General features: G+C 28.2%; 2 protein-coding genes across 2 annotated transcripts in view; both read right to left on the bottom strand.

Moving 5' to 3' along the window:
- LOC145242752 (protocadherin Fat 4-like) overlaps nucleotides 1-23,096 on the bottom strand; it is a 161,068-nt gene that overhangs the window by 10,616 nt on the left and 127,356 nt on the right. The window lies entirely within an intron of this gene.
- Nucleotides 496-18,909, bottom strand: LOC145242938 (protocadherin beta-15-like). Its single transcript, XM_080106047.1, has 4 exons — nucleotides 18,725-18,909; nucleotides 11,574-13,975; nucleotides 5,402-5,528; nucleotides 496-797 (listed from the first exon to the last, which is right to left on the bottom strand). Exons 2-4 carry the CDS (start codon nucleotides 13,959-13,961, stop codon nucleotides 643-645), a joined length of 2,670 nt encoding a protein of 889 aa, XP_079962173.1. The 5' UTR covers nucleotides 13,962-13,975; nucleotides 18,725-18,909; the 3' UTR covers nucleotides 496-642.

Here is a 23,096-nt window from a genome sequence, read left to right as displayed (position 1 = left end):
ACATTGTATATCCTTAATTGTTAGTTATTTCTTATTTTAATAGAAAATACAAATCCCTATCCTCCTTAATTTTATATTGAACTTAAAACCTTGTTTACATTTTAATATTGTCGTTAGTCATCATTGAAGGTCACAAATTCTATGAAGATGATTTTAATGTTTTTTCATTAAGATTGCAATGGAATAAAAAATATAGTTATTTTATAAATAGTAGGTATAACTGACACTACCCAGGAATGGATGAAGATTCTGTGTACTGTTGCTCCCAGCCATGAACTATATTACTATTTTTATTCTTATTTGTTAACTTCTGTCATTTGCAATTTTCAGATATAGTATAAATGGTGACCTAGTTATGACTAATTTTAAGAATGGATCATTGTAATAAGAAAAATTATTAGAAATAAATGAATTGTTCTAAATAAGTATTAAATATGTATTTGAGATATATTATACTTGGCAAGTTAATAATTTTATGCTATTGTATATTACTTATTTTTATTTTCTTAGCTAATAAATCTTATGACTAATATTATTTTATTCTATTTGTTAGTGCATATATAAATATGCACTGACAAAAACACTTAAAAAATAAGATTAGTCATGAGTTAATATGGTGTCAGTGTATATTTTTTGTAATGATTATATGCTTTTGTTTGGTACTGGAGGCAAAGGTCTTGTGTTTGCTGTTTGTTCGTTGTTCATTTCTATAAGATTTCTTGATTGTGGATAAGGAGCAGAAATATCACTTTTGTTTACATGTCCTGATTGAACTGATGATTTCCTGGAAGAACGGCCTGAAACACAAAAATGCATATCTTGTTTAAAGGACCTGAATGAGCTGAATGTTTACAGCTATAATGTATAAATATCATGTACACACACATGTTGATGACTCAAAATTTAATTTGATATTAATTTGTTGTCATTTAATTACAACACAGAATGATTTTTTTTTTTTTTAGTTTTGTGGATGTGGACATCATGTTCATTAAATTAGACAGACACTATTTAAGTAATAGACACAGATAACATAGTGGTTTGGATGTGGCTAACGTAATGGTCATTGTATTTCCAACCAACTGCATCATGTCTGTTTCAGACTCTTTTGTTAGAATTATTTGTAAAGTAAAAACATACCCCACCCCACACTTTCTTTGTTATTGCTGTGCAAATGTTTCAAATATAAATAATTCATGACTGATTTATGACAATTAGATGTGTTCTGATTTTATGACTGTTCAGTCAATATAATTTTCTACTGAATTAAAAGTACAGGGTGGAATGATAAAGTTGTTACCCTAAAGAAAACAACACTACAGCTTTATTTTTAAACTTTTATGAAAAAAATCAATTCAGGTAACTTGATTATGTTGTAGAGTTGATATCTATTCAATGCAGCTGTCTTCAACCTCAATCACCACCTCGATACAGGTCTGGAAGTGGGGGTATACTTTTTTTTCACAAGCGCCAGCAAGGGCTCGGTAAATACTCAGCAGATGGCAGTGATCAGGCTGGTTTTGGTGTTTTGGGAAGTCAGGTTGGTGATGTTCTCAGCATATGACTGAATGAAGTAGTCCAGCGAGTGCAGGTTGGGGGAGGAAGGGAGCAGTGAGAGATGGGTACAAAGTCATAGTACTCATTCTGAAGCCAGGCCTGGGTCTCTTTGGAATTGTGGGTCAGTGCCGAGTCCTGCTGCCACACCCAGGGTCTGTCAGCAGCCACCTGATTGCATCAGGGGATCACCATACTCTTCAACACATCTAATTACACTTTGGTGTTGACTTTCGAGCTGATTTTGAAAATGTGAGGTGGCATGATGTGGCCCTCACTTGAAAGTGAAACCACACCAAAGACCATAATTGTGGTTGGAAACTTTGTTTTCATCACCCTGGGCACGTCACTATTATTCATCCCAATCCAGCAATGCGTTCATTTTGAGGGTACTGGTAATGGTCCTATTATCATAACTTGGATCGGTAGAGAGCATGTTGTACAGTAGGGCAGGTCGATTTTGGAACCCCGGTGAGGCAATGGTGATGATAGTTGGGGTTTGAAATAGAAAATACCTACACAAAATATTTTTTTCAAAATTGTTATCTTTGCTTGAGGAAATGACTTTAAAATTTGAAAAATTGAAGCTATTAAAAGTTTTTTGGTGAATTGTTAAGCACGTCCTGTCATCAAAACAATCCGTGTGTTAAGAAAATGGAATCATTATTTGCAATATGTTTTAAACTACATTTTTAAATAAAATGAGTGAGGATAATGAATTAATAAAATAAATATTAAGTATAAAGGCAAAATTATGTTTTTTAAATAATAGCGACCAAAGTTCACTTTTTCATTTCAGGAACTTTTTTTGGGTGGAAACATTTTAGATTTCACCGTCGCAAAACACGCTTGTTATTGATATTGAAAATTAACGTTTGTTTATTATTTAATTTGTAAACATTATGATTTAGGCTTAATTATTTCGAAAGGAAAAACGAAAAAGACTTGTTTAAAATATATATTATTATATTTCAAGTATCTGCAGTGAATTTAAACATATTTGTTTTATCTTTTTTAATTTGTTTTCTTAATAGGTTGGTGCAAAAATAATGGCATTTTTGACGTTCAAATGAACATTAAAAAACATTATTTTTTCACCAACCTAATATGTCACATCAAATTCTATTTGAAATTTTTATTAAAATATGGTAATACTCCAGTTTTATATTTAAAAAAAAATATTTCATACAATTTTATTCTACACATTCTTTACGAAATATAACCACATAAATTTTCAAGTTTTTCTACTTAATAAAAAATACTTTGCAGAAAATTAGTGTTAAATTTTTATTTCTTTTATTTTTAGGGAGTAACTGTTTTCAAGCAGTATTTTTTTCTAAAATTATAGTTTTAAAATCAGATAACCCACAAAGATTAATGCAAGTAAATAAGGAAACTCTTTTAAAGGTTTTTCATTATTTGTGCATCTATGTTGTATTGTTGTTGTGCTAAAATAACTTTATTATTTAGAAAGCCATTCTTAACATGGGGAGGATAGGAGGGTGTGTTGTAACTATTCTGTACTTTCACCTAAGAATTTAATAAACAAAACTTTCATAAAAATTAAATTTAACTTGAAAATACTATTAAAAATAGCATGGTAACATAGTGGCACAAGCACTGGTTTTTCAAACTCTAAACACTAAACACTTCTTTAAAATGGCACAGCTACAACAAGAATGAATCTCTTTATGGATAAATTCATGTTATCAAAGGAGGAGCTAAAATCTGCTAAAAATGTCTAAACTAAACACTACTATGCCTTTGATTTGGTTTGGTCCTCTCTCTTCAATACATCTAATTCAACTTTACAAAGTTTTTCATTATTTCTTATAACTAGCACTTATTTTTTTACATATGCAACTGGAAGATAGCTTAAATCAGGTTCCTTCAGTTATAATGCATTTGTTTATTTTACTTTTCTGATTAGAATGTCAGTAAAAGCGCAATGTTCAGTTTTAACCCGTGGTTCAGAAAATTTGCTGGTTCACCTTGTTGTTTGGATGAAACTGCTGTTTCATCCAAACGACAAGGTGGACCAGCAAATTCACAAGTCATCCAGTTTAGTTATTTCCTTGAAAACAGTTATCCCAACTTAAAAAATAGTGAGATTTCTAATTTAATTGCTAAGGAATTAATTAGTATTTGGCAAGCAGTTAATCCAAAATTGCCCTTGTTAGAGGAACGTTATATAGGACAGAAGGTCAATATATTTTGCTATAAGAGAGCCAAACAGATTGACAGGAAATCTTTTCAGCAACCAAAGTTGCTAGACTGTTTGATATATTTTCTTGTAGCTGTAAACTTTCTGTCTTGAGATATGATGACTTTGCAGTAAAGTGCAAGAAAGAAAATTGTCAAACAAGGCACATGATCTACACTTATTCTCCTATCAAGGAGGTAAAATGAATTCTATAGATTCACCTGAAATTGTGTTCCTTTTTTTGTGGAAAATAGAATAATATATTGGTATTTATTATGTAATCTGGATCTATTATTAAACATGCAAATTTTGCAATTTTCAGGTTCCACTAGAAGAACTGCCATTTAGAGCAATTTTTAAATTAATTGATGGAACAACAAGAAGCCTTACAACATTTACTGGTCCTTTGGGGAAACTTTGTATCAATAATTATCAAGATTTGTCTCAAGTCGCATTCTAAAAAAAATAGTGCCCCTCCCGATCATCATTATCTGACAGCAGAAGAAACAAATAATTTAAGTGTGAAAACCAGAGGCTACTTTTACTGTTGGCATTTCTCGAGGAGAAGTTAACCTAAGATAAGCAGCTTAGAAAATTGGGCCCTTGAATCAAGCAAGATGGCTAACATAAGCCACAAGGTGTCTATGGACCAGAGGTGTCTATCCTCAAGCACTATGATAAATTAAACATTCTGGTCAAATTTATCATCCAAGTGTATGCAGTTAGTTGGTTTGAGATCAAAACCGACAATAATTTTTTTAACCAACAACAGTATATTATCGCTTTTGGGCTTTGTGCACAACCGGCCAAATAGTAGATGGTTTGCAACAAACAGAGAAAACTGGTTTTCATCAAACGGAAATGGAATCATGTCGTCTTTTCTAGGGCAACAATTTTATAGTTCCACTATTTACTGAAAAGAATAGTCTGAAAAACAAAAATACATATCTTATTTAAATGCCCAGAGTGAGCTGAATGCTTAAAACTATAATGTATAAATATTAAATACATACACACATGATGGTTCAAAATTTAATTTAAAATTAATTGCTGCTATTCTGTTACAGCATAGAATGATTTTTTTTTAGTTTTGTGGATGTAAACATCACTGTTGTTAAATTAGACAAACACACACATGTTGAAAAATATAGTATTTTTGTTCTGCTTCATTTAATTAAATGTTAATTTTGAGTTGTAATTCAAAAGTTGTCCAAATTATTAATCTTATTCGTTTTTGTTTGTGTTGTTAATATGTTTGAAAAAATGTTTTAATTCTGCTGCTTTTTTTGTATAGAACAAGAGTTATTTTTAATTTTATACTTTTTTGAATCATGCAAAGAAAATATGTTCAGAATTATTGACATTATATAAGTACTTTGGAATTTGATCATAATTAATTGATTCAATTAATATATTTGTTTTGTTAACATCATTTTTTCATCATGCAAGGATAAGATCAAATTGTAAGGATTCTTTAAATTAGCCCTGTATACAATTACATTTATTATGATTCTTTAAAAGTTTGATAAAAACATGTTTTAATTTCTGTAGGACTTTTACTTTGTTTTCACCCATTACTTCTTTTAATGAGTAATTACTATATATTATTTACATTTATTCTATATTATATTTCTTATCTATTACCTGATGTTCCTTGGGTGTTTCCAGTGCTCTCTTCCCTCCAGCTGAGGTCTGCTTCTGACTGAGAAGGTACTGCAGATCTCCAGTTAAAATAATCAGGTGGAATTGAGACATTTTGTGCATACATCTGCTAGAAATAATTAAAATAAAATTATCATGAGAATAAAATCTCATAACTCTTACATTGTCAAATAAGAAAAAAGAAATAGCAAAGGACAGTTTTGTAACAAAAAAAATTACATTAAAAGAAATTTAAATAAACATCAAAATTCTTTATCATTTATATGGCTAAATTATTATTTTCTTATTTGTATCTTAAAATATATAAGAGATAAAGTATGCAGTTTATAGTACCTATTTATATATCTATATATATAAAAACTTAACTCTTGGTTCGTTCGCAATTAATAGTCTAAAAAAACACTGGACGGATGGCTTCCAGGTTTTGGTATAATATGTTTACCATATCCATGTGTGTTTTTATATATTTCTTTTTAATTATAACATTATACTTAATTTTTCTCTGATAAATAGGTGTTTTTCTTTGTACCGATAGGCCATTTTTTTTATTTAGGGACAATTATTTATTACCGCTTCCTGTCACGTGACCAGTGTTACAATTTAGCGGTTTTCCTGCTAGATCTGGAGATTTTGTTTGGAATCTAGCGGGGAATTCTAGAAAATCTGGAGATATTTCGCATCCACACACCCGCAATTTTAGATTAAAAAATAAAGAAAAGCGCTTGAAAATACTTTAAAACATAAAATAAACTCATTCACGTAAGTAAAAAAAAAGTAGCATTTATTGCCTTTGTTAACAATTATTTATTGATTATTTGTTTTGTTTTTCACCTTTTTCCGGCTAACCATTCTTAAATCTCGCTATAAAATCGATTTTTCCAAGTACATTTTAGGTGGGGGGGGGCATTCCAACCTCTGAAGTTTAGTTTAAAATACGATCTAAGCAACCCTGCTTTATTTCGAAGTATTTAGTCGAAAATTGTAAAAAGCAAGAAACAACAGCAAAAAAAAAAAACGAAAAAAACTTACACCAATACAGTAGAATTTTATTATCTACCAACCTAAATACTTTTAACATGCTAAAACAAAGTTTTTTTTGTTTTTTTATTTTTCTAATTTCAAAATATGTTGCACCATTATTGTGATGTTTAATTTGCAGTATATTTCAATTTAACTTTTATTATAAAAAGTTTGAGTTTATAATTTGTTTCCTGTAAAAAAAAAAAAAATACCCTCTCTGAAAAAAAAACAGGTAAAACTAGCTGATAAAATATGTAAGCCTTTTGGGGAGCTAACCGCTTCAATATAATTCCAGAAACATATAGTGAGAAAACACGGAACATTTTATATATTGACTATACTATATTTATAATTTTTTTATGGTAGGAAGTTAAAATATGGAGTTTAGGGGGGGGGATTAGCGATTTTTGAAAATTTCAGACGATAAAAGTTAAAAATCTAGCGATTTTCTGGACATTTCTTTCTCCTGATCTCGCGGGTTTTTTTAAATCTCAGTTGCCAACATTGCATCACTAAAAAAACACTACAGGCTTAATGTAAACAGAATGTATTTACAATATCGGTAAATTTTCAATGGGTTTAATCACATGATTATTGATAATGTAACCATGTGATTGAAATTTAATTTAAATTAACCACACGTGGTCACTTTCCCATCAAATATTCATCGAAAAATGGTAGGTACACCCAAAATGAATGCCAACGCTCAAAGTGTATAAACATTTTGACTCCTCCCTTTACTTAAAAATTCACCAAAAATCAAGAAATTAACCAATTTTAATGAAAATTGCAGTATTTTTCAAATAATGATCGCAGAATATAATGAACTAATCATTTTTACTTTTAGTGAAAATGTTTTATTTTGTTTAAACAAAATATACCTTTACTAAAGTTATGGTTTTCAGTAGTAAATAAAAAACGCAAGAATTTATTTTTGCTTTTTTTATATAAATAAAGCATCGTAATTTGTAACAATAAAAAATAATTTTTACAGTAACATTACGAAAAAAGCCCCTAAAGTCTGTATTAATGAATTCGATATAACTCGAAGAAAAATGAATTCTCGCATACTATTCAGGAAATTACAGATTCAATTAGATTCCTTTTTCAGTCATTTAAATTATTTAGGGTGAAATGAGTTTAGGAATTTATAGCCAAACCTAAATATTTTTTTTTTTTTTGCTTAAAAAAAATAGCATTAATACAGTAAGTTAGGTAAAATTTGCATAGAATGCTCTGCTTTACGGTTGTTGTAAAAATGGAACGGAAATTTGAATTTCGTTCCCTTTTAAATTTGGTACATTTTTACATTACGTCCAACTCATCGTTCACATTCGACACGTCAACTTTTATAGCTTTTCGGGTATTCTGGCAAGGTTAGGGGTGTCTATTCCGAAAGCCGTTCTTAACATGGGTAGATTGGTAGGTGTGTCAGAAATTTCGTGAAAAATAGTGAATAATTCGACCCTGTCTTTCCAAGCTTATAACTCCTCGAAAAATTTAACTCAAGCCCTAATTTTTTTTCCAATTAAAGGAGCAAGGACCAAGGTTTCATTAAAAAAAAAAAAAAAAAAAAGCAAACATGTTTTTTTTAAAAAAAAGGTTTTAACTTCAGACTTTACAGGTAAATTTCTAAAAAACACTACTTTTTTTGTTTTAAATTTGAATATATTGTTTATTGACCTTTTCTCTTCAATTTGTGATATATAACACTTTGGTGAATAAATTATTTACTTTTTAAAAGACATTTCAAAATGGGAGGCGTGAATTATTCTACCCCCTGTCTTTCCAAGCTTATAACTACTCGAAAAATGTAATTGAAGCCCTAATTTTTTTTTCAATTAAAAGGAGCAGGACCAAGGTTTCATAAAAACAAAAAACAAAAGAAAAAACAAACAACGTGGTTTAAAAAAAAAAACAGGTTTTAAACTTCGAACTTTACAGGTAAATTTCTAAAAAACACTACTTTTTTTTGTTTTAAATTTGAATATATTACCTATTGACCTTTTCTCTTCAATTTGTGATATATAAAACTTTGGTGAGTAAATTAATTATTTACTTTTTGCTAGACACTTGAAAATGGGAGGCGTGAATTAAAAAAAAAACGTTTGTCTAAAATATTATATTCAGTTTATTGGAAAGAGCATAAAATTTCACATTGACCCTGAAAATATCGTAAAAATAGAATCAAGAGAAAAATTTTGATAGATTTTTAAAGTTTAAAAATTGAAAAATATTGAGTTCGAAAATTCATTACTGTTTTTTAAAAAATAAAAAAAATATTTCTATTACTTTTAAAACAACTTTAATAGTTTATTTTGGAAGTATAATCCATAATGAAAATAAACAACCCACTTTTAAAAGAGAAATTACGAGATTTTTATATTTTATTTGCAGTTTCGTGATAGGGGTGTAAAAAATTCCTACAAAAATTCTGATACATCTACTAGATTGGAGTGTTTATTCGTTGTAAACGTACCCGACAACCTATAAATGTCGACATTTCCAATGTGAATGGTAAGCTGGACTTATGTAAAAAATAACAAAAAGATATACCAAACTGACTTTTTCGTTTAAAAATGGAATTATTTCCCTTTCGTTATTGACTTGTTTTTTTTTTTTAAATTTTTTTTTTTAATAAATATTTTGTGTTTTATATACATAAAGTACAATTGTTGAATGTTACTGTTTTGATTATATTCGTTTGGGGGGCCACAATTAAAAAATTAAGAAAGATTAAAACGAAGTGAAATTTAAGTTTCCGTTCCATTTTTACAACAACCGTAAAACAGCGCATACTCAGCAAGTTTTATCGTAATTTATAAGCATAATATTGAAACACTAAATCAACATTTTATTTATTTTTTTGCATGATTAATGATGGAAGTATTTTTCTGTTTATTTTCTTAACATCTGTTAAAAAAAAAATAATTTGTACATTCTCTTGAAAAAAGAATCAAACTTTTCTCTACTTTCACATGTGTTCCATTTTAACAAACTGAGCCACAGCAACGCGTGGCCGGGTACAGCTAGTATATATATAAAACTCAATATCTGTGTATAATGTTTGTGTGCTCTCTATAGAAAGAAAAGTTAGAGAATTTACATAAAATATTAGGTACGGGCAAAAATGGGCAAACAAAAATGGGGGACCTAGTTTTGAAAGCCGATTTATCATAATTTTTTTGTAGGTTTCCGACTACTTTTTGATTGTATTTGAAAGATTAAGGACTAAACTTAATTTCCAAAAGGAAAAAAAAAAGTTATGAAAATGTTTTCACGGCAAACTACCCAATTCAGCTAAATTTTGAAATTAAATAAATTCATTGTAAAAATCCTTTAAAAGATAAATATTAGTTTTCTGGGTCTATTTCAAAGATAATTAGTAAAGTAAAGTCCTAAGATATTGAATTAAATAAAAAAAACAAACATCTTGCTTGTACAAAACATAAATTAATTAGCCCAAAAACCGAGTGATTCTGGTGTTCGCAAAATGCAACAAACAAAAATTTTGTAGACACGATATTACGAAGGCCCAAAATTTCAGGCAGTCGAAAGACTGAAAATGATGTCATGTAATTAAAAGGGAGGAAGTTCTTTTTTTTTCCCCAGTTGCGCATCCGTACATTTCTTTTCTGAACATTTGTGTTAATTTTTGCATTTTTTAATTTAATTATTTTTCTATATTTTTTAAAATTAATTTTTTTAAAAATTATTGTTGAATATTATATAAAAAATATGTTATACCGAAAGTTTCATATTTTTGCGAGCAAGGAAATTATTAAAATCTTGCTTATAAAAATTATGCGAAACCCGTAATTTAAAAAAAAAAGTAGAAATATTTTTTGCAATTATAATTTTTTTGTGCGAAAATATTAAATAAGCAATGCTTAATTCAATGGTAATATCGGTAGTTTGAGACATTCATTTTTCTTCGAGTTATATAAAATTCATTAATACGGATTTAGGGGCTTTTTTCGTAATGTTACTATAAAAATTATTTTATTTTATTTTTATTATTACAAATTACGATGCTTTATTTAAATAAAAAAGCAAAAATAAAGTCTTGCGTTTTTTATTTACTACTGAAAACCATAACTTTAGTAAAGGTATTTTTTGTTTAAACAAAGTAATACATTTCCACTAAGATTTAAATAAAAATAATTAGTTCATTATATTCCGCGATCATTTGATAAATACTGAAAATTTCATTAAAATTGGGCAATTTCCTGATTTTTGATGATTTTTTTAAGTAAAGGGAGAGGTCAAAATGTTTATACATTCATTTTGCCCGTACCTATAAAATATGTATAAAATGTTCAATAGAAATTGTTCTGAATCTCTAAGTGGCCCCTTAATGTAAGGGAACTATAGGGGCTGAACCTCCTTTAAAATTCAAATATATCTCATTTTGATGAAATTTATATATGTATAAAATTTTCCGAGGAAGGCAAAGTAAATAGTAGTAGCCCATGGGAACAGAAACCTTAAAAATTCATCTGAGTTTTCTTATTAGCTGGGAAAGTATAAAACTGAAAATATAAAGAGTCCTGTTCCGATCCTACCTTTTTTTTAAAAAAAATAAAATTATATGAAATAAAAGTATATTTTTTCCTTCTTTAATATAATAAAATGTAAGTGAAGAATTTTGGTATATTTAGTATGTAACACTTTAAATATAAGTATATTCATATATACAATTGCAACGTAAACATAATGAAAGTAGTTCTGCAACTCTAGCTGCCTCTTAAAAAAGCTAATGACAATGAAATTAAAGTATTTATAAGAATTTGTTTAGGAATATAAAAATACTCAAATATCTGAATAGATCAAAAAATATCTAGCTGACAACATTATGGTTGCTGTTAATGTAAATTGTCCATAATGATATTGTATATGATTCTATATAATACTTTTACCTGGGCAATGCTGGGTAATGATACTAGTACGAAAATATATATGTAGAAATGAAGTTTCTCTTAAACCTATATGAAAAATATGTTAATGGGAAAATATGTAAAATAAGAAACGTTTATAATCTAAAGAAAGTATTCCAAGCTAAGGAAATCTAAATTGAATGAGAAAAGAAAGCAAAATATAATTCATTGAATATATACAATTTTTAAGTACTTACTTGTGATGAAATGTCACATGATAGCTGTGATTTCTGTGGTAGCACATCTGCAGAAGTGAGTTGTCTTCTTGATGTTGTCATTGGAGTATTTGTAGATGGTGCTTGATTTATTTGCAAAGGCTGAGCAGGATGAGGCCAAGTGTTTCCTGGGTAAGAAGGAGCAATGAGTTGTCTCTGTTCACCAACATATCTATTGGAAGGATCAAGTGCTTGGGCATAGGCCACATTTGACTGACCATTACATCGAATGATGCAGATTGATAATGAAGCTGTAATGAAGACAGCTATTGTGACTGCTATGACTGTAATAATAATGACGAGATTAAGATGCACCTTCTCTTCAGTGTGCAGCTGAACAACATTTAACATTTCTGATGTGTTGTTGCTGATAGTGAGTGTTAAAAAGAGAGTAGTTGTTGCTGATAGAACTGGCCTACCACTATCCTTGACAAGAATGTCAAGCTGATAGGAGCCAGCATTTTGTTGGCTGAGTTGTCTATTGAAAGCTAAGAAACCAGTGTACTGGTTGATGGTGAACATCTGTTTGTCATTGCCTCTGATTATTTGATATTTTAGAAATGCATTCTCTTGACTATCACTGTCGGCTGCCTTTATCTGTGTGATGTTCTTGTTTCTGGCATCAGGGTAATATGTGACATGTAGATTGTAAGGTTTAACACTGGGAAATGTAAAATATGGAGCATTATCATTTTTATCAGTGACCTCAACAATCACATTGACTGTGTTATTGAGAGATGGTGTTCCATTGTCTTTCACAAACACCTTGAAGTGATAAGTATGTTGAAACTCATGATCAAGAGACATAATTGCTGATAGTAATCCATTTGTGGTTATTTTGAAAGGTAAGAAGTGTTTGTTGTTATTGGTGATGAGAGAATATGTGAGTTTTCCTCCATCTCCCAAGTCTGGATCAGTGGCATTGATGTAGCCAAGAGTAATTCTTGAGTTTTGATTCTCATCAATGAAGAATTTAAATATGTCTTTTGTAAATTGTGGCCTTACATCATTGATGTCCATCACTTGAATGGAGAATTTGCTGTTACTATGAAGAGGAGGAGAGCCTTTATCTTGACAACTGATCACAACATCATGGTGCTCTTCTTTCTCTCTGTCAAGAGGATTTTTCAGTGTCACTTCATATTTCTTTGTACCTAAATTCTGAAGCTGAAATTTATCATGATGAAGATGACAAGTGACATCTCCATTTTGTCCTTCATCATTGTCTATTACTTTCACATAAGCAACAAAAATATTCATTTTTGCATTTTCCAAAATCTTAACTCTATTCACATTAGATGAAGATGGTAAATTTATATCAATTACTGGTGCAGTATTCTCATGTCTTAATACATTTATATTAACTATTGCAACTGAACTTAATGGTGGATTTCCTCCATCTTTTGCTTTTATGTATAATTTTTGTGTATTTTCTATTCCTGAATTAAACATTTTCTGCAAGAATATTTGGCCAGTTGTTTCAACTAATTGAAAGTAATTTTTTACCATTTCCATTGTCTCTTGGCTCCAATGATATGAAACTTTTCCATTTTCTCCAGAATCCAAATCAGATGCTGACAAAGTAACAATAGGGGTGATTTTGCTCTCTTCATTTTTAAATGAAATGTTGTACATTTTCTCAGAAAATATTGGGAAATTATCATTAACATCATTAACTGAAATATGAACATTCAATGTGTTTTGTTTAGAGGGAGATCCTTCGTCTTTAGCCACAACTTGCACAATGTAAGAATCTTTGGTTTCTCTGTCTAATCTTTCTTCCAATTTGATTGCTATTATTGATCTTCCCTCAACACCAGGAGTAAAAGACAAACTAAACGGTTCATTTTTCATTTTTTTGAGTTCATAAGAAATCTTTGAATTTAAAACCCCTATATCTTTATCAATTGCATTAGGGATTATCATTTTGGTTCCTATAGCAACATCTTCATCAAATTCAATATTTATTTGTTTTTCTGGAAATTCAGGTTTGTGATCATTGATATCTTTTATGATGACTTTGATTTCTAAAATCCTCATTGAAGAACCTCCTTTGCGAACAGCTACATCAATGAGTTGAAAGCATTGTTTATTACGTTTGCACATTGCTTCTGCATCCAATGTGATTATTGCATAGAGTTTTCCTGTTTTCTTGGACACTCTGAAATATTGAGAACTATCAACGTTTCCTTGTAGTTGACTGAATGTGATGAGTTTCTTGTCTTGATAGGACATATTCTCCAATATCTTAGAATCTACAGAAATATCCCCAATGTAAGTTTCTGGACTTTTTCCTTCTTCCACTGTGTATGTAAAGTCTACACTGAGGCAGGTTTGTAATATGCATATAACGCATAGAAATCTAAACATGTTTGATTAATAACCTGAAAAAGAGTGTAGAAATGTATGTAAATATATGTTAATAATAATTGATTAGTCATTTTTTTAAACAATGACATATTACATTAGTTACAGATAATCATGAATGTATTTTTAAATCATTGCTTTTTACATGAATTGGTAAGCGCTGATTAATAAATGAAAATAAGCTTTACTTTTATTATATTTATTTACTTATGCTTATATTTTATTGTTTTCATTGATTTAAATATGAAGTTAATATGAAACTAGTGAACATTGAGATTTAAAAGAGTTTTCATGTTTTATTCTGATATCATCTACCAGTTGTTATTGGAAAAATAACAATCATACATTTTATTTTTACTGAATGTCCCTCCTCTATAATTATATAATACCTTGAAAACACAAATATTTCAGATGTATAGTCATAACTAGTAGATGGACCAAGTTTTTACAGGTTTAAAATGCATTGAAAGTTTTTTTTTTTATTTATAGATTTTATTCTTATTTTACAACAACTTAACATAGATTAAATTCTTCAAATTCTTTTACTACTTTGACATTCATATGAACATACAAAATATTGCACAGATATATGACAAAGGTTGTTTGTCATGAGGTAGATCAACTGTATTATTTGCTGTTAAATATTGTCATGCAGTTACTTCCCTTGAATTTTGCTTCATTTAAGTGAGACCTTATATCCCAGTATTGTTCTAGGAAAACTGAGGAACTAAAGACAGTTCAGCTCCCTCCCTTAAACCGGATATAAGTTTTTGTTTTTTCGGTGGGGTGGGGGTGGGATAATTAATACTGGATTGAAGCTAGTATTTTGTAGATCCTTTTGTAAATAAACACTTTCCTAAATAGTTAAGTGTTAAATAGCAAGATAATAAGATTTTTATTTTTTATTTAGATAATAATAACTAGTGGGACCTGTTGAAATTCCACTCATTTATATGTAATATATTTATGTTGGCATTCTGTAGATGTTCAGTGTAAATAAAGACGCTCTGATATTATTGTAGCTTTTTTGTTAAAACTGGAAAAGTATTTATCTAAGCTAGCACGAACGCCTGGTAAAGCCCGGTCGTAAAGTATGCTTAAATATGATATTTTAATTCTTGCAGATTTCTTATATATTATTATAGAGTAAATGTTCTAACGATTTTTATATATTATAAAGTTGCGATTTCAAAAATAAAAAATATATATCCATATGACTTGGGTTCATTAGCTAGAATCAAAACCAAAATAAAAACTTATATATAATCGAAACTGAAACCAAAACTTATAAAGAATTCTTGATAAAATTATTTATTTTACAAAATAGATGATTTAAGTGTTATCAGCTATAGTCAAAACCGAAACCAAAACTTCTGAAGAATTGTTGGTAAAATTATTTATAGAATTAGAAAAACGGAACAATTAAATGGATGTAAGCGTGACACACAAAAGAACACATATGCTATTGTATTAATATATAGATAATTATATTATTAATACTATTAATAAATGAAATCTTTTTTAATTTTTAAGAGGTAATATCTATATGAATTGTGTTTTTATCTGTATATGCATGCTCTACCCAGTACCCATTATAACAATTGATTTGTTTGAAATACTATTATATCACATGGAAAAGTAGGTGTGAAATGCGAGTACTTACGCGTCATGCAAGACATTGATACTCCAATTAATTCATATTCGGAGTCTGATGCAAGACTCTGTTATTCTTTTCTGCAATAGTATTTTTTTTGTGTTCCTAACTTGGAAAAGTTGTATATGTTTTTGTTGGGGTAACTTTTGTCATTTATTTGATTATAATACATCCCTCTATATACACATGGCAGATACATAAGTTATTATACTGAAAACCGACAAATTCATGTATTAGCAATGGAAAAGTAGCAGAATGTTTTTTTTAAATATGAGTTTAAAACAAAGAAAAGTAAAGACCATTTTCTTATGTACATTGTAAAAACGTCATGACAAAAAAGATTTAAGTTGATTTTATACTATTCTTAATTGGAAATGTAATTTTATAAAGTTTTGTTTTATTAGCCAAGGTATAGTGATTAATATGAAGTGATCCAACACATGTTATAACACAAAAAACTATTCTAATTATGTTTACTTAATGGTGTAATAGGTTGAAATATTAGAACTTCTTACTAGGGGGGAGGGTTAGTCACTCTTACTTCATTTTTGAAATCAGTAAGCAAAGTGAAAAGTGGTGATTGGATAAAATATAAGCATCAATAAATTTGAAAAAAAAAAAAAAACTAAATTTTTTGTTTCAGAAAACATTGCTTAAATCACAGGTGAGGCAGATTTGTATAATATATGTAGCTTTTGCTTAGGAAGCTATACCGGTCAGTGTTAATGAAGAAAATCTTACTTTACTTTGAGCTGTAACTGTCCTGCTTTTTAGGGATAGTCTTTTTATTTTCCTTACTCTTTTTTCAGCTATACTGTTTTTGTTTTCTAAATAATTCTTTTTTAATTTTTGCACTTAAATTTAATTATTATTGTATCATTTTGTCAATAAATAAAAACAAAATGTATAACCTAGAACTAATTTTTTTAAGTTAATGTTGTTCTTATCTCTATTATTGTATGCATGTAAATAGCTCCCAAAACTTTAAATCTTGAATAAGAAATGGCTTTCTATTGAACAGTTTAAATGCTTTTAAATCCTTTTCAAATTTTGAAGGGTCAAAATTATGAATTCTTATTTTTCAATTACTAACAAGATTAAAATAGCTCATTTGTTTATGAAGAAACCAAAACGCATTCTGGTTGATTTAATTTTATTATTAAATTATTTTTTAAATAGAATTTTTACAATTTTGTTTTTGACTTCTTATTTTAATAATAATCCATTAATAATAAATAATAAAAATAATACAGTGTCTAATTAAATTCCTGTAATCACAAGAAAACACATAATTATACATGATGCTGTCTTATAATTTTATTAGAATAAAGATAATCAAGATTTATAAATTAAAAAAAAATGTATATTATGTTTTTTAATAATCAGTTATATTAACAGAATACATAACTTAGACTCTGAAAGATTTTCTTTAGTTGAAGCATTTTAAAGAATACTTTAATACCAAGAAAATGTATAGCACAACCATTACTTGTACATCATATATTGCTAAAATTATTCTAAAGTTAATTTAGTGATCTGTACCTATTTTATACATTTAAATAAAGTTGAAATTAATTCTATATAATAAATCAATATAAAATGAACTTCATTACTACATGTTTGAAATTTATACACATTTTTATTTCTTAAATTTAAATTCATACATATAATGTAAACTGTTTAATAAAGTTACAAATACATTAGTAAGCCAAATAAATTCTCTAATATTGATTCCAAAACTTTAGAAATGAAAAACAATATCATGAAAATATGCATCCTAAAATTTATTTTTAAAGTTTAAAAATATTACAAACTAGCAGAAAGACTTGACGTTGTCCTCGACTGAATTTGGATCAACAAATTTCCCCCACTTACAATACTTTTATTGTCATTGGAATCAGTGAAATTGCCCATTTTTCAATCAAATTGTCAGTCAGGGATCCATCCTGATACACCGGACAAAAGCTTCATATGCTTCTCCGCAATGACTTAGCCCGCAATACATTTTAGTTTATATTGCACTGGAGAGAACCTACTGTTGATTTTATAAAATTATTTTTTATATATAATGGCTTGAATTAAAGTTGAAAATGCAAAAAGTTAAATATCATGCTTCGATTGTGCTCTAAAAAGAAGCATTCATTTTGAATGTACCCTCGCCTGTCTTATCAAAGAACCTACTGTTAATTTTATATGCTAGGCCCTTTGGCCATTCTAGTTGTGCTATGAGAAAACTTTTAAAATACACTTGCGGTGTTAGGCTGTATCAGTGTTAATTTTAGTCCAAATCGGACTGTTCCTTCTTTAATCATATTTTTTCAATTATTGACTTTTGATACTGATCATAGGAATTCTATTACAAAATCTATCTAAGAACACTGCCAGACACATAAAATACATTTGTGTGAAATTTAGAAAAAAATCAGCTCAGCCATTTCCGAGTCTATAGGGAACTTTCTCTCTTTCTCTCACACACATAAAGTGTCTTCTATATATAAGTAAATAGTGAAATATTTTCTCAAATATTTATCTACAAAAACATAAAATAGATTTATTATGCTATGTTTCTAGATTTATTAGTGCTATGTTTCTAAATTATATATATATATATATATATATATATATATATATATATATATAATATATATATATATATCAGACATAGAAATTATCTGTACAAGTTTAATTGACAAGCATTAATTGTAATTATAAGTTTAATGAACAAATATTTTAACATATACACTTTATATACATACTTATCAAGAAAGTATATCTGGCAGAAGTGACAAGTGTTATGTAAAGTAAAAATAATCTACATGTGTGTAATGGCGTCTTACAATCATACAAAGAGAAGAATGAGAAGAAATTTTTGACGATATTTGTTATACTCAGTAGAAATTTCTAGTTTAGAAAATCATAAAAATATTGTTTTCTACTAACTTTTAAGATTTAAAGTACATTTGAAAATTTCTATATATGAAAATAAATTTGAAAAATTCATTATGTTGTGAGAAGAGTATATGTGTGTCAGATGTTAATCATGGCTGTCTATAAAATTGTTTATGCTAAGAGAAAATAAGAATCTCAGAGAAAAACGTAAGAAACTTCTTACCTTTTGTTGTTTTGATTTGCTATTTGTTGTTAATCATGAGATGTGTATTGTTCAGTTATACTTCTTAGATGCCGTGTCCAGTAAATGAGATAAAATATCGAACTTGAAATGTGTTTATAAATGTAATAAAGTAGTTGTCCTAAGAAGTATGCTGTGTGTGTAATGCCTGTGCGTCAGAAGGAGGCGAAGTGATGAGGTTGTTAATATGCAATGTTAAATATATTAACCAACGTTCATAGGTTTGATTAAAATTAAATTAATTTTTATTGAAAAAAATTGTCATTTATTTTAATTCTATAAAACAAAATGTAATTTTAAAATTTAACTTTCTAATACTTCTAATTTATTTGTTTGTTCCCATAATGCAATATCTTATTCATCCTGTATGATCTCTATTCTTCTCTCTCTCCATCTGAAATTTTAAGTGTCAGATATCCTTAGTTTAAAAAGAAAACTTTTTATGAGTTTAACTTTATTTTACAGAGTTTAAATTAATATTTAAGTTAAAATATAAAATGTATTATATTTATATCATCATTAATAACTATTTATGAAAAAAAAATTTTTTTTTATTATTTATTTATTTATTTATTTCACTTTGGGCAATTATGAAAAATACAGACCATAAATTAGTCTTGATCAAGTTATGATTAATTATCAAAATGGATCATTGCATTTCTGATACCCAAACTTATTGAAATTACATGCTTAATTAAATGAAATAGATGTTTAAAATAAATTAAGAACACAACTACATTATTTATTGTATTCTGTTAAATATTAATTTACATTTGAATTAATCTTGAAATTTCCTTAGTTTGAAAAATGAAAATTTGTAAAATATTATTTTTACATAATTATTATGTTTCACTATATATATATATATATATATATTACAATAGAAAAATGCGAGCATGAAAAGTAATATGGTTAAGCTTAAACATGTAAAAGTAAAGGACTAGTTGTTAAAACTGGAAAAGAAAAGGACAAGATATTCTAATAAAAATATAATAAATTTATAACTTAAAACATTGCAGCATTAAGAATTGATTATATAATGTCAAATTGAATTTAAAAAAAAATTAATGCTGCAATATTTTAAGTTATAAATTTATTATATTTTTTACTAGAATATCTTGTCCATTTCTTTTTCAGTTTTAACTAGTCCTTTACTTTTCCATGTTTAAGCTTAACCATATTACTTTTTATGCTCGCATTTTTCTATTGTAATCCATGATTTTTCCAGGCTTCCAATAAATTTACTTGTTCTTTGTGTAATTTCAGTCTTATTTTTTTCCCCCATAAACATACACATATGTAAACAATGTACGGCACTCGTCCGCTTTAATAAAATCCCCTCAATTATCTCCCTTTCATTCTTTCATTCTGTCTGTTTCACGTGTTACTTCTCTTTTCGCGAGAGCAGTAAATTATAGGAACACTAGTTGCTGAAGCGACGTGGTTGCTATAAAAAACGTTTTTAACCTCCTTACATTTTTTTTTATGATTTTGAACACCAGTAAATTCATCATAACTTTTGTTTTACTGAACGAAAATTGAAATTTTTTTTCACAACATAGCTGAGAAGGCGATCTATAAACTGTAATAATTGTTTGAAATTTGGCTGAATTTGGCTGAAGCTTTAAAGCAGTTTTCAAACAATTATTATTATAGATCATCTTCTCGGTTATATTTTTGGTTGGTTGTTTTTTTTTTTTTACGGCATATCAACACTTTTCGGGTTATTTAATGCCGAATCCAAAGACTTTGAAGAAAAATTTTTAATAGAATATATTTGTCAGTTATATTGTGAAAAAAATTTTTCAATTTTCCTTTAGTAAAACAAAAGGGATGATGAATTTGTTGGTGTTCAATATCGTAAAAAAACGATAAGGTGAGCGACGTTTTTTATGACTTGTTTCCATAACAACCACGTCGCTTCAGCGACTACTGTTGCTACCAATTCAATGCTCTTGCGAAAAGAGAATGTACAAATGAAATAGACAGAATGAAAGAATGAAAGGGAAATAATTGGGGGGATTTTATTGAAAGCAGACGAGTGCTGTTCATTGTTATTACATATGTGTATGTTATGTTTATGAGGGCAAAAAAATAAGATTGAAAATAAACAAAGTACAAGTGAATTTATTGGAAGCCAGAAAAAATCATGGATTACAATAGAAAAATGCGAGCATGAAAAGTAATATGGTTAAGCTTAAACATGTAAAAGTAAAGGACTAGTTGTTAAAACTGGAAAAGAAAAGGACAAGATATTCTAATAAAAATATAATAAATTTATAACTTAAAACATTGCAGCATTAAGAATTGATTATATAATGTCAAATTGAATTTAAAAAAAAATTAATGCTGCAATATTTTAAGTTATAAATTTATTATATTTTTTACTAGAATATCTTGTCCATTTCTTTTTCAGTTTTAACTAGTCCTTTACTTTTCCATGTTTAAGCTTAACCATATTACTTTTTATGCTCGCATTTTTCTATTGTAATCCATGATTTTTCCAGGCTTCCAATAAATTTACTTGTTCTTTGTGTAATTTCAGTCTTATTTTTTTCCCCCATAAACATACACATATGTAAACAATGTACTAAAGGTTCAAGCATCTAAACCAGACAATTACATTATGTGGCTAAAGGTTCAAGCATCTAAACCAGACAATTACATTTTTGATGCTCAAAAATGTAATTGTCTGGTTTAGATGCTTGAAAATACCATAAGGTTGAAATAAATTATTGCATCGACAATTATGTAATTTCCGTGTTATATTTTTATGTTATTGCTCTGTTTACCACATTGAGCTCTCATACCCGGATTTCCTCTGGAATTATTCCATTATAACACTATATATATATATATATATATATATATATATATATATATATATATATATATATAGGCTGGTGGGTATAACTGCCGAAACTAAAGGGACAACATTTAAACATTTTTACACTTAAACTAATTTAAATTTAAAAAAATGCACATTCTAATAAGTTCATTGTTTGATAGAGTAAATATAATTTACTTCTAGCTTAATGGATTTAATTAATTTATGAAAATTTCATGGTTTAATTCGAAATAACTATCACAAATATTAAGATTTCAATTTTAATTATTTTTCCACAATCAGGCACATCGGAGCCCAGAATTAGGATATATCCTAGTGAAGAGCCTATAAAAGAACAAACTCAGTCTAGAATTTCCGGTTGGGGGATGTGAAGAATGTCTAATTGTGGACAAACAATTATATATAAATTGTATATTTTAATTTTATTTTAGAAAGTAGTTGGATGGAAATTAGCAATACAAAAGAAAGCAGACATAACTAGTCAACAAAACTACAGATTCACAGGGAAAATTAAGAGACACAGAAAGAATAAGACAAAGATAGGAAAGTATTTTGTCAAACAGTTTTGATTTATAGAGGATGTTGCAGTTTGAACTATTTATATATATACTAGCAGGGTGACCCGACGTTGATCAGGATTGAATGATGATCAATAAATGTTTCACACTCCCATATTTTTATTGTCATCAAAATCAGTAAAATCGCCCATTTTTCAATTAAATCAATTGATTTCCTGCTCAAGTTGGGGGCCCATCATGATGCACCGGAAGGAAGCTGACCTGCCCCTCGCAATACATTGTAATCTACATTACACTGTAGAGAACCTACTATTGATTTTATAAATTTATTTTTATATATAATGGCTTGAATTAAAATTTAAAATAACAGAAGTCAAGTATCATGCTTCATTGTGTTCTATACAGAAACATTCATTTCAAGCACGCATCTGTTATAGAAAAGAACCTACTGTTGATTTTATATACCTGGCCTTACTAGTTGTGTGGTGATAATGGTTTGAATTTAAGTTTAAAATGAAAAAGTTAAGTATCATGGTTAAAACGTGCATTAAACAGAAACATTCATTTTGAACACACCTGTCATATCAAAGAACCTACTGTTGATTTTATATGCCGAGCCTTTCTTGTGTGGTAATAAAACTTTTCAAATGCACTTGTGATGTTAGGCTGTGTAAGGTGTTAACTTTGGTCAAAATCGCCTGTTCCTTCTTTCATTGGATTGTTTCAATTATCAATACTTATCGGAAATATTCTGATACAAAATCTCAGAACACTACCAGGCATATAAAGTACCTTTGTGTGAAATTTTATAAAAATCAACCCAGCCATTTTTTAATCCATAGGGAACGAACACATACACACAGACAATGTTCTTTTATATGATAGTAGATATATTAAATTTATCATACCTTTATAGATTTTCTTTTACATAGAGTACATTGGGAAAAGTGTGACATTCATATTTTTGTGTATACTTATGTGTGTGCAT

This window comes from Euprymna scolopes, chromosome 21 (genome assembly GCF_053919585.1).
Source record: "Euprymna scolopes isolate OS-2025 chromosome 21, ASM5391958v1, whole genome shotgun sequence".
Classification (NCBI taxonomy): domain Eukaryota; kingdom Metazoa; phylum Mollusca; class Cephalopoda; order Sepiida; family Sepiolidae; genus Euprymna; species Euprymna scolopes.
The sequence above is the reverse complement of the archived record's forward strand: the minus strand, read 5'-3'. Positions and strand labels throughout refer to the sequence as shown.

Coding starts and splice junctions, on each gene's coding strand:
- LOC145242938 (XM_080106047.1), bottom strand. CDS start 13,961: ATGTTTAGATTTCTATGCGTTATATGCATATTACAAACCTGCCTCAGT. Junction 5,529..11,573: donor CATGTGACATTTCATCACAA/GTAAGTACTTAA, acceptor AATTATTTCTAG/CAGATGTATGCACAAAATGT. Junction 798..5,401: donor AAACACCCAAGGAACATCAG/GTAATAGATAAG, acceptor TTTGTGTTTCAG/GCCGTTCTTCCAGGAAATCA.